At 34.5% G+C, this 12,495-nt stretch overlaps 1 protein-coding gene across 1 annotated transcript; it reads right to left on the reverse strand.

Moving 5' to 3' along the window:
* Window positions 1-1,140: 1,140 nt before the first annotated feature.
* LOC110091923 lies at window positions 1,141-2,290 on the reverse strand. The gene has a single exon (XM_020816231.2). It carries the CDS (start codon window positions 2,060-2,062, stop codon window positions 1,580-1,582), a length of 483 nt encoding a protein of 160 aa, XP_020671890.1. The 5' UTR covers window positions 2,063-2,290; the 3' UTR covers window positions 1,141-1,579.
* Window positions 2,291-12,495: the final 10,205 nt, after the last annotated feature.

Genomic DNA, 12,495 nt, shown 5'->3' on the forward strand with positions numbered 1-12,495 from the left:
TTATATAGTCCAGAAGATAACATGTGAAAATAAGCATTAGATTATGGACTCCACTTATTCTAATCTTATGTGTTCTAATTTATATATATTTCTCATATATGAACTAAATTTTTGTTGGTAAAATTCTTTAAGAACTATTTGATAGGATTTAACAATTTTTTTCTTAAATCTTGCCTAAATTATGATACAAAATAGCTCAATTGGAGTAAAGTGAGAGATCGAGTAAGCGTAAAAGAGAGGTTGGGAAGGAGAGAGGGGAACCGATAGAAGATGAAGTTAAGAAGGTGGTCGTCAATTGAAGCCAAGGTTGATAGACATATAGAGCTTGATTTTTTAGTTCTTAATTTTTGTCTTCGTTTGAGTCTAAAACATGATAGATATAATTCTAATCTTTATTTTATTTATACCTATGATGAAATTTTATTATAACCCCTTAATTTTATTAAATTATTTATAATAATCTACAAGTAATAATTGGAATTATGAGATGCATTAATATTTAATAGAAATAGCAATGATGTTAGGTGAAATCAATATTGAAGTATTTATGCATTTTCTTATCATAGAAGGCAATGTGATAGGAAATACTTGAATATTTTAAGTAAATCCTAACAAGATTAATGAAAACAATGAGAAAACTTCATAAATCTAATGCAAAAAAAGGATAACAGTAGTTTTTTATGGTGGAAATCAAACAAGAGAAATAATAAAGCAAGATACAATTGAACCTCAATTCGAGAGAATGATTGTTCTCTCTCAATCCCTAGACGAATATAGGGCCCAAGACGCCAAGACAAAAAATCTAGAAATCACCACAAAAACAAAGCATAACCTAAACCTATTCCTTCTTGAGATGTTCAATTTAACTTTAGTGTCGTTGGGTTCGCCTTAGGTTTGGACCCTAAACCCCAATCGGTTCGGATCAGATTGATTTTAGTGTCATTGGGTTTGCACTCTTAAGATGTTCAATTTGACTATAAATTTGCTAAAATCAGAGTTTGAATTATTAATTTCAAAGTTTCAACTTTGATATTCCTCAAGATCCATGCCCGATCGAGACAATTTTTTGGTGATATATCAAATATCTTAAATTAAATATGATGTATTTAATTTTTGAAATGTTTGATAATTATAAAACAATTTCGCAAAATTATATATATATTTTTATGTTTGATTGACGGTAAATGAAATACATTATTCTGCATAAAGTAACATGAGGGACAACGGTCCGAAGAAAATGTAGCCATCATGGATGGGATGGCGACGCATCTAGCGAGGAAGATGAAGTGGCACACTGGCACAAATGAGCTCGGGGTCCAAGTCAATGCAATCTATGGAGTTTGGGATGATGAGGTTTGGGTTGTACAAGGAAGACAATATCGCGTGTGGTCGGGATTGATGACATGAGTTCTAAGACAACCAGATTGAGGAAGGTGAGATTATGAGGGGTGAGGGCTTGCGACAATGAGGAGATAATGAGATACTAATTGTGAAACTCAAATGCATCTGCCGTATAAAAGTTGATTGACAAGCAACTAAGAAAATTCAAAATTCATCCTAACTCAACTTTTATTCGTCTTCATGACCATTTCTCTCGGTACTGAGTCCAGTTGGGATCGCGAAACAGCAATAGCAAGAGCACAAGATTAGGAACAGCGACAACCAGCAGCGTCGGCACTCTCAACCCCAACCGCCCTCGCCGGAATCGCCGCCGAACCCGCTCTCGCAGCACCTCCGGCGTCCACCTATCCGGCGCCGGTTCCTCCGCGCAGGAGAGCAACATTGGCGGCGGGTGCTGGAACGGGCACTTGCTCCGCCACGACGCCGTTGGTCGTTCGAGGCCAGTTACCCGACGGAAGAAAAGGGCGGCGGACCACCGGAGGATAAACGATGCTCCAGATTCGCAGAGGAAGGGAGGATAGTCCCAGCGGAGGAAGCAGGGGAATCGGGCGGCGACGAAGAGCTGTGAGTGGAGTGAGGGGGTTTTCGTTGGGTGGGTGAGGATGTGGCTTAGGGTTTCGATCCGATCCTCCCATGTTGGCATTCTCTGATCGCCGGTCATCGCCGACGTTTGGAACCAAGTGCCGCGGTGGTGATTGGAGTGCGTTGGAGATTAGGGCTTGGATCTCGTGGACGGGAGAAAGAGATAACGTTGGCGGCTTGCTCTTGGTTTGGGTTGGCTTAGCTTAGTAGTTCGGTTCGCTTTTGGCAAGCCGGTAAGTGGTGGGCTTGGGCCATTAGGCTAAGAGCAAAGGTGGGCTTAAAGTTAAAAGGTACACTTCAGACAATACAGGTTAACAAAGATTTCTATAGTTTTATGAAGCAAAGATAAATGAGATACCATGACTTCTTATTGCACAAATTATTTGAGATTAAAATTTCATTTGAGATGACTTTCTTATTGCTTATTAAAGCTGCTATTTAGTACAAAAATAATTTTTTTTTTTAATAAAAAGCTGCTTTAAAAAGCAATAAGAAAGATGTCCAAAACGAAGCTTAAGGCTTCATTTTGGACTACTTTTTTAATGATGCTTATTTTTTGTACTAAAAAATTGATTTAAGAAGCAGTAAGAAAGCCGTCCCAAATGAAGCCTAATTTATTGAATCATAATTTTATTTTTATTTTTATTGAGTGTTGAGTATTATATGAAATGATGAATTTATTCTACAAAATTTTTTTATATGACTTCTACTATTATTGTTTGACCATTAGCTTAATTTGAGACTCCAAAATTATGATTTACTAAATGTATTTATTTTTTTATGGTGAGCTAGATAGAATCATTATGTGAGAAAATATGTATTTTGATTTTAATAAAAGTCATTCTAATTATATGATATTAATCATCATTATCATTAACCCCATGAAATTTAATTATAATCATTGTTATGAATTAACTATGTCTATTACAACTTCATGGTTCATCATTACTATTCTAGGAGCATCCAGCCTCTACAATCCCATTATCCTCAAACAACTATCATAGTTGATTTAAATTTCAAAGCACTCAACTCTCATAAATACCCATCATCAACTTATTTTAGGGATTACACACAAAAAGCTATAAGATTGTTACATGACTATAAGTTTGGTCATTACATGAAATTTTAAGCCTGTTCTTTTTATTATTTTCTTTCTTTTCTCATCTCATTTGACATCTTCTTTTATAAAGTTCCTCTCAAACGTATTAACTACCTACTATATTTTCTCTCTTCTGTGCTCTTTTCAAGAAGAATACTTGATGCCTATCTTACTTGGCTGGGAAGTGGACATATGTCTTTTAGCCGAACAATCATAAATGTCTTGCTATTTTTTGTGCTGTAATTTTTTTCTCTATATCCATATAAGTGATTTGAGCATTAGCATATTTCTAATCTCTCTCATTCTTGAACTCGTGAATATGTGTCCTCTCTATTTTTTTCTAAAGATAATATGTTTTCATTAGGGTGTCAATATTTGAACTGACCCAAAAAATTTTAAGTTTTGGTCAACCCGTTTGTCATACGAGTCGGGTTCGAGTTGACCCGAAAACTTAAATGACTCGGATACCCAATACACTACAGCCCAACCCCACGCTTGCAACCTAGCCGCAACGCACCTTATTCTGCTGAAGATCTCACAATAATCCTCAAACTACACTGGAAAGGTCATCTGATGTCGTGAGCCTTGGCTGTCTCCTGAAGAAGTCATCGTAGGCAGACCTTACAAACACTACGGACCCATGCGGCTTATTCCCCCAATGCAGCGTGCTACTCAATTCTTTCAGGTCGAGAGCCTGAGACAGTGGTTGAGCGGGGAAGAAAAAGAAGCCTAGTGATTTTCTACTTCTTTATCCTATATTTCTACCTTTCTTTCTCTCCCTGTGTCCTCTCTCAGAACTTAGTGCTCGTCAGCTTCCGAGTTGAGAAATTCTTACCAGCAACAAGCGAATCTCTTGGCGGCAGCCTTGTCAAATGCATCGCTTGCGCCCAAGTTGCTCATACCCATGCTGGGAAGAAATCAGAAAGAGGATTAAAGTTTGCGGGTCGGGTCAGGTCAACCCTGCAACTCACACGAGTCGGGTCTAGGTCCGAATTCCTAACCCATTTGCAAAACTGGGTCGGGCTTAGGTCGACCCATTTGGACCCGGGTCAATTCTGATTTTGACCTGAAACCGACCCGAAAATCAATTTTGACACCCCTACTTTTCATCATTAACATTTCATAGAAATTGAGTTTGTAGATCTTCATGAAGAGGAAAATGTATAACAACTTGGAGCTTTTGAGACTGAAAGTATGTGTCATTTATTAGAAAGCTAAACTATGGAAAGTGCTGGATTATTAATACCATGGTAGTTTAACTCAACTATGTTGAGAGTTTTATTAAATAATAGATAAGACGTTGCACTTTTCCTCTTTTTGAACTTAAAGAAAAATAATTAGTTATATATCTACCACATGATACAAGAAAAGTCTCCCTGATACCAAAAAAAAAAAGTTATCTTAGGCCTTTGAGAAATTGATGATTACTGTAGAAGTGAGATAAGCTTTTTATTTTTTAAAGGATATCAAGTAATCGTCATCATAGATAAATTGGTTAGAGTTCCATAGATCCTTAAAAGTTGTGCATGCATCTCTTTTGATTGAGATATGAAGTGACTCATGTAAACAAGCTTGCAAGATGAAACATCCAAGTAAGAGATCATCCCGAGGACCTGAAATTCTGACAATTTATAAATATTCTATCTTTAAAATATCAAACTTTTGTTGATTGCATGCATGTAGCAACATAAACCTATGAATAATATTGAAGTCTTAGGTCATCTTATGGTTGTGATACTTGTGGGTTAATGAGCCTCCATCATAGAGATTATAAATCTTGGGTGCACTCACATCATCATTTATGAAGGAAGGTTTAATACTCCTCGTAGTAATGCACTAAAGTTTGTAAAGAAGACGGTAATCATTCTACAATAACAATATTTAATCTCTTTTTAGAAAATAATTTATGGATTCCTATAACAATGACTATGAAGAATAGCTCAGTACACTTGGTAGAGATGCAGTCGAGCCTGCGAAATAAATGCAATCCATAACATAGGGCAATGTTTAACCCCTTTTAGGAGTTAGAGTCTATAAAGTTTTATATGTCTTCTTCAATCATATTATTACACCATGGACTCAAAATGAGTTCTGTTTTTGAAGGTGACAACTCCTCAGTCTATTCAATCTAAGGGAGTCTTCATGTCACTAACTTGGAATATGTTTTGAAATTTGGGAGCCTGATTGAGTATTTTTATAATTTCAAATATTATTAATTGGATCATTTACTAATCTGTACTGTATATATATTGTCTGGTTACTTAGTGTGCTACTAATTATTTCAGGTATAATATATACCAAGCTGGATTAAAGAAGTAGACTTAAGAAGTGGTGTTAAGATCTACTCAACAAATAACAATAATAAAAAACAACATCAAGTCTTTATCCCACTATGTGGGTATATAAATCATTTTTTTTTCTATCATGTCATGCTAAGATTCAAATTCTCATTTAAATCTAATAAAGAAAGATCATTTATAATATTTTCTAACCAAATCTTTTTAGATCTACCTATACCCTTCTTAGCATAAGCTAAATATAATACATCTACTCTCCTAATTGGGTCATTTGAATGCCTTTATTTTATATGACCAAATCATGCAAAGGCGACACTCTCTAATCGATCTTAGCTGTCACTGGAGCTACTCTAACCTTTTCATGTATGTACTCGTTTCATATTATATCTATAAGAGTAAAGTCACTCATCCACCTAAGCATCCTCGTCTCTACAACATTTAACTTAATTTATGCTTCTCTTTTAATGGTCAACATTCTACGCCATAAAGCATTGCAAGCCTCACGACTAACTTATAAAATTTACCCTTAAATTTGAGGGGTACTTTTCCTTCACACAACAATGCATTCCTCCACTTCATCCATCCAACTTGAATTCTATGTCTTAGATTAATCCCTCAGATTAAGTGCTTTCAATTTTGTAATTATATGCCTTCTACAATCGTACATAATAGTGAGTTTATGTAGTTTCAAATTTGTACTAAATTATGTCAAATGGACTAAGCACTATGATTTTTCCCTTATCAAGTTTTTCATTTAAAATTCTAGTATCACATGCATTTTTTTCTTTTATATATATGTGTACCTCATGAGTTGGTGTATAATGTGGTGGACAATTCGGGGTTGGATCTTCGAGTGCACCTTGATTGGCTTCAAGGGTCTGTTTCTGACTCAAGTTCCTCTTTTGAGTCTAGTGGTGATGAGGATCCAGGCAATTCTTTTGCTATGTTGCGGGACACTCCGGCCGTTTCTGTTGCTTCTCGTGGTAGGGGCCATCGTGGAAGATGATTAATTTTGGTCGACTGTTATTGCTACTTTGTGTTGGCTCTTTTGGCTTTATCCAATTGTTATTGTTTTTTGGCCGGGCTATGATGTGGCTGGGGCTCGTCTCTCAATTGGCAATTTCTTGGCAACCTTCGGTGGAGATCCTTTGCTCAGTTGGGTTGGCTGCTTCGCGTTATTCTTCATCAAATTGGACGGTCTAAGATTGACTTTTGGGATGCTGGTAGTCTCAGTCGAATACTGAGCCCTCGGGATTGGATTTCCCTTATTTTTTCTTTAGCTTTTTAGGGTGTTTTATTTCTTTGCTCTTGTACTTTTTTTTCTGGTATTAATATATGATGTTAAAAAAAAAAGATCTTTATGCAAAACTAAGAAATAAATCTCTCTCTCTCTCTTAACTGAGATAAAATTTCATCAAGTTAAAAGTATCACATCTTTCATCTCAACTCCTTTATTTCCCTCTTTTTCCACTCATGCTCATAGCATTCTCATTCAGAGCCGTAGTCATCACAAATTTGTTTAAAAAGCTTGTTACTTTTACATGTACCACCCCCAAGTAATATCAAGTTTACTCTACTTACAAAAACATATCACTTTTTTTCTTTGTTTCACTATTCACGGTATGATCTATTTAAAACTTTAACATTAATAAACCAACGGTAAATAAATTTAAAAAAAAAATCTCAATCAACCAATCACAATTATAATATCAAATTTACAATATCACCCCTCGTAACTATATACTTTCACGTTAATTACTTACGTTTAGATTTTGTTTGGGACGATTTTCTTGTTGCTTCTTAAAATAGCTTTCTAGTACAAAAAATGACTAGAAAGCTGTTTTAAGAATCAATAACAAAACTGTCTCAAACAAAACCTTAAAGTTTCATAAAACCTCAGCAGTAAGTTTTGACATAAATATATATTTTTTTAATTTCTAGTGAATGGTCTGCATATAAGTAAAACCCCATGTAATCTTTTACCCTACACTCTTGGGGCCAAGCCCTTAAAGTCCAAGCACAAGAGGTCCTAGCTTGCCAAATTAGACATTAGGTGCCCCACAATCATTCATGCACTCAGCATATTATTTCTTGAAAGGAATCAAAAGGACAAAAGGTGGAGGGAGAATGCCAAAATAAGGAAGGATGTGAAATACTGAAGCTGCTAAGCGACAGGAGAATGCATCTTATTTATTCTCTCATCCTTATATCTCATACAGCTTTCACTTCGAAGGAAGTGCTGTATTCAATTCTATCCCAAAATGAAATAAACATTGCAAAAGTTTGAGACGCAAGCTCAGCTATGAGTTTTTCTCAGATGGAAGCAATCATTTTCCTGCTGTCAATTCAGATCTGAAGCAATGAGTAAGGGAAAGCAAATGAGCTTATTTCCCTCTTTAAAAATATCACATGGGGATAAGATTTTGTTTGGTAAAGTTAAAGCTATATCTATTCAGTTTTATATGTGCATGGAGTCAAATACAACTTGTTTTGTTTTGGAAGATTATTGATGAGCTTCAATGAACCATCATTGTCATATTTACTGTGGGTGAGTATGTATCAAGGAAAAGATGTTACTCATGAAAAATGCTAAAGTCAAGGGGGTAAGAATTTAATCTAATCAGATATGTCGTGTCGTGAAGTGACTCTCTGGCTGATTTGGTTCAATGTTCAAAACGTTTTACACTGGAATTTGGAAAATTTATGAGAACCAAAGGTTAATTATGACATCGAACGTGTGAACCGTACCGTTCACGATTTGGTCGATCCATATTCAGTTCATTTCATGATCAAAATTTTATTATGATATTTTTGCGTAACGTTCATGGCAATAAATAGATTTTATCTTTTTAGCATTATACAAAGATCACACACACAAATAAAATTAGCGAGTGATGATCTTGTCAGTGCAAGTAGGCGTTAACATTAGGATTTGACTTAGGTGTTAAATGGTAACTTATTTATAGAATTTTTTTAATGGTATTTAATTTAATTTTGCCCAAAATTTCAAACAGCCCATCGGCCCTGTATGATCCTTTTGATCATATAATTTTTTTTAGGCATTTAAGTGTCTTATTGATATCGTAATTCAGTAATCTTGGATTCATCAAATTGATCTTATCGAGATGATCGAGATGGCCATTTTTAGTATGAACTCACAAGATTCAAAAATCATTTAGTCTCTCAAATAATTTTGTAAAGTTTTTAACTAGTCATTCTACTGCTTGATTTAGTTCTATTTAGACTCGAATCAAGACACATTTTGTGTCATAAGATTCATCTCATCAAAACATTCATTTAGACTACAGGATTTAAAAATCAAAATTTAGTTGGTTTTAAAGCTAGTCTTGAAAGTTTCTGATTCACATAAACTATGATATGATCGATTTAATTTTTTGATGCTGTGTTAGTTGCTTGCATTTTTAGACATCAAATTCTATCATTCAAAAATAAATTTGAGTATAAAAGTTTAATTTTTCTAGCTCTATATATAATTAAACTCTCAAATTATGTCTTATTGCCAACATAATTCTTAAACACTAGAAAATATATGTATATTACCTAATTTTAAAATTACTAAATGTATTGAAGAAATATTTCCATAATAAATATATGTTATCTCTCAGCTGGATACATTCAATTATAATAAACTGGGCCCCCAAAATTGTCTTCAATTAAGTGGACAAACAGATGAATCATAATTACAAAGAAAGAAAGAAGGAAATATCTTTCTATATATCATTTGACCTATCAATATCATTTTGTAGATTGTCATGTTCATTAATAAGCTATGCACAAATTACTTTGAGAAATAATGATATATCCACTATAATGCTCATAACTTTTTTTGATGTTACGTAAAACCTCAATGTAATCGAAAGAATTTCTTTAGGGGTTGTTTGGTAGAGGAAAAAAATGCCAAGTACTGTGAATGCTTTGTTTTTTCACTTTTTGGTGTTTGGTTGGACGATTGAGTAAAGTAAAGTAAATTCCAATTGTATTTGAAATTCCAAGTGTTAGTTCATTTTGTGGGTAAAGTAACCCACTCAAATTGAGCGAAAAAAGAATTCTGCAGAGAGAGAGCGAGCGATCATCCCATGGGAATACTTCTTCGTTTCTTCCTCCTGCTTTACGTGAGGCATAGTTTTATGAGGGAGCACTTCCATCTATACTTGCATTAGGTCCAACTCAAGCTCGCATGCAAGAAGCCACTCAATCTTCCTGGATGGTGCATGCAAAACGCCTAGCTTCGTTCGATTCCTCCACACACAGACACACAAACAGGAGGCATCGCCTCTGTCAGATCATCCGGCTAGCTACGGATATGCAGGAGGCTCAGCGGGTTGGATCGCATGCACACGAAGTTCATGCTCAGTCACGTAGCCTCCGTTCTTGATCCCTTCACACGCACGGATAGCTATTATGTTGCCTTTCAACTTCGTACGCAGGAAGATCCTACTTCACTTGAGGGGTCCCTTCTTAGGCTCCATCATTTTTGTTCGGCTTCGCACACTAGAAGAACCTGCTTCACTTGAGGAGTCACTTCTTTGGGTCATTCCTGCTTCTTTTGCTCTGTTGCGCAAGCCAAGGGCTGAAGCCGAATCCCCTCTCGTCTCTTTATTCCGCACAAGAAGGGCCAAAGCCCCATCTCCCTCAGCCACACACAAGGGTCTGACCATCCAGCTATTCCCCCATTTGCCCGTCTCTGCCTCAATTCAGACAATGACCACTACATCCGCTTCTTTCCAACTTATTCCGAGCGACCGTGAGTACACTGAATTTTGATTCAAGTAATTTTACTTTACTTTGTATTCTTCCAATCAAACAAGAAAGAACAATTCCTTGTATTCACTTTAAAGTCCACCAAACATGATCAAAGTATTTATATTACACTGCATTTACTTTGCGCTACATTTACTTTACAACCAAATAAATGGTCCATTAATAAAAAAATGTCAATTATGACTTTGAAGCCACATTAGCTTGCATTTATTGAGATGGAAATAACTAAATTATTTGATACATAAATTTTGTCATTATTATACTTTTCATAATAATACATAACATCATTTTTTCTTTCTTTGTTATTATGAAACAAGAATACAGACTGTCCTTACACTGGTATTAATACGTCATCAAAAATCACATTGATCTGGCACAAATCTCAATGTTAATCGAATTGAAAACTTTTATAATTAAATTTGAGACCATCCAAACTTCAATTTCAGCAAGCTTATAAAGCTTATAGTCAAATTGAATATCTCAAGGAGATGAACTCAAAGCACCAAATTCAGTACAATCCAAGCCCAAATGAGCTCAAATCAAAGGATCAAAATATTCTTAGAACTTTCAAAGCATTGATTGGATGACCAAATGACATCCAAATATGACAAGTTTATAATCAAATTGAGAAGCTCGACGAGACTAATCCAACGAGCCTAAGATCATTCAATTCTGACATCAATAAGGCATATGGATTATCAATAAATGTTATATGATCAAGAGAATCAATATGGGTCAATATTCTATGAAACACTCTAAACTTACCCTTGATCTTCTTCATATTTACTAGGCATGTCACTCCTAAAAAATTATAAATATACCCTCTTTTTTCACAAGAAGGGGAGGAGAAAGTAAAGAGAAAACTTTGGAGGTCACTTGCCATGAAAAGTTGCCAGATCTCTTCCCAATCGTCATCAGACTTCCACTTGTTCATTGGCAGCTAGCGGATCTTCTCCTGACTTGCCATGGAAAGTCGCCAGATCTCTTCCCAACCGTCATCAAACTTTCGCTTGTTTGTTAGTAGCTGCCAGATCTTTGATCCCGACTTCCGACCATCGCTAAACTTCTACTCATTTTTTGGTCTCCATAGGATCTCTTTTTGACTGCCGATTATCTCTGAATTTTTATCTGTCTCTTGCTTATCATAGGCTTCTTCCCAATCATCATTGGACCTCTGCCAAATATTCCCTCGAATGTTGCTATCAGATTTTTCATCTGTCATTCAATCAAGATCAAGAGTACTCATCCGAAGTTTGGTCAAATTTTCAATACATTGTATTCTTATTGTCATCGAATTGGAGGACATGTCAACTTTTGTAATCTATTCAAGCATTATATATTGGAATCATTTTAACTGAGTAAGGCATTTTAGGTTTTCCCTTTTCAGAATTTTCCACGTAAATATTTAGGTGTTTCTCCATCATTTTAATCATCTATTCATGCATTAAATTTTGGTGCATCACTAAGATGTAAAATCTTTTTACTCTACCACCTTGAATTTCTCAACCACAACAGGTATCAAAATTTAATAAAAATACCATAAATATTATATGAATAACATCTAAATACTAAAGCATTAAGTTATACTCCCATGAAGGAAGGTAAGAAAATGATTTTTTCTTCCATTGGTATGCTTGGTTGATTGTTTAACCATCATTGTATTGTATCATCTTTTCCTTATCTTTATGCCACATTTATTGCAGATACTAAGTGTAATATGCAAAATTTTAACATATGATAGGATTGGACTTCCACTAAAGCTTCATTTGTGACGACTTTTTTATTACTTTTTAAGGCAGAGTTTTAGTATAAAAATTTCAATAAAGAAGTCATCCCAAACGGAAAACTGTAGCTTTTTATAAAGATGATTATAAAGCTGTTACAGAGAAAACAAATTTTTTAAAGCTCTTTCTTAGCACAAAAGTTTATTAAAAACAGTAAAAAAAGTGATCAAAATAAAATTATAGTTATAATCTGAAAATCAAAACATTAAAAAAATTGTCTTAGAAAAGCCTAAATCTCTTAGACCTTTGCCTAAACTTTTCTAAGCCATAAAAAATGCTTCTATCAATGAAATATATTATTTCTATCAACAATGGTCAATAATAATGGGAAAAAAGAAATCTTATTATGATATAATCATAAAGATTTTGTGTGGCATACATAATAAGAACAGGCAAATTTTCATTCGATCTTCTACCCAAATATTATTTTTTATCTAAAAAATTATTAAAATTCATATTAAACCTACGTACACACATAATAAAAATTTAATTTATTACAGCATTCAACATTATTCATATAAATTTCTAATTAATAATTAAAGATAAATAT

The sequence above is a fragment of the Dendrobium catenatum genome, unplaced genomic scaffold (assembly GCF_001605985.2).
Source record: "Dendrobium catenatum unplaced genomic scaffold, ASM160598v2 fragScaff_scaffold_518, whole genome shotgun sequence".
Classification (NCBI taxonomy): domain Eukaryota; kingdom Viridiplantae; phylum Streptophyta; class Magnoliopsida; order Asparagales; family Orchidaceae; genus Dendrobium; species Dendrobium catenatum.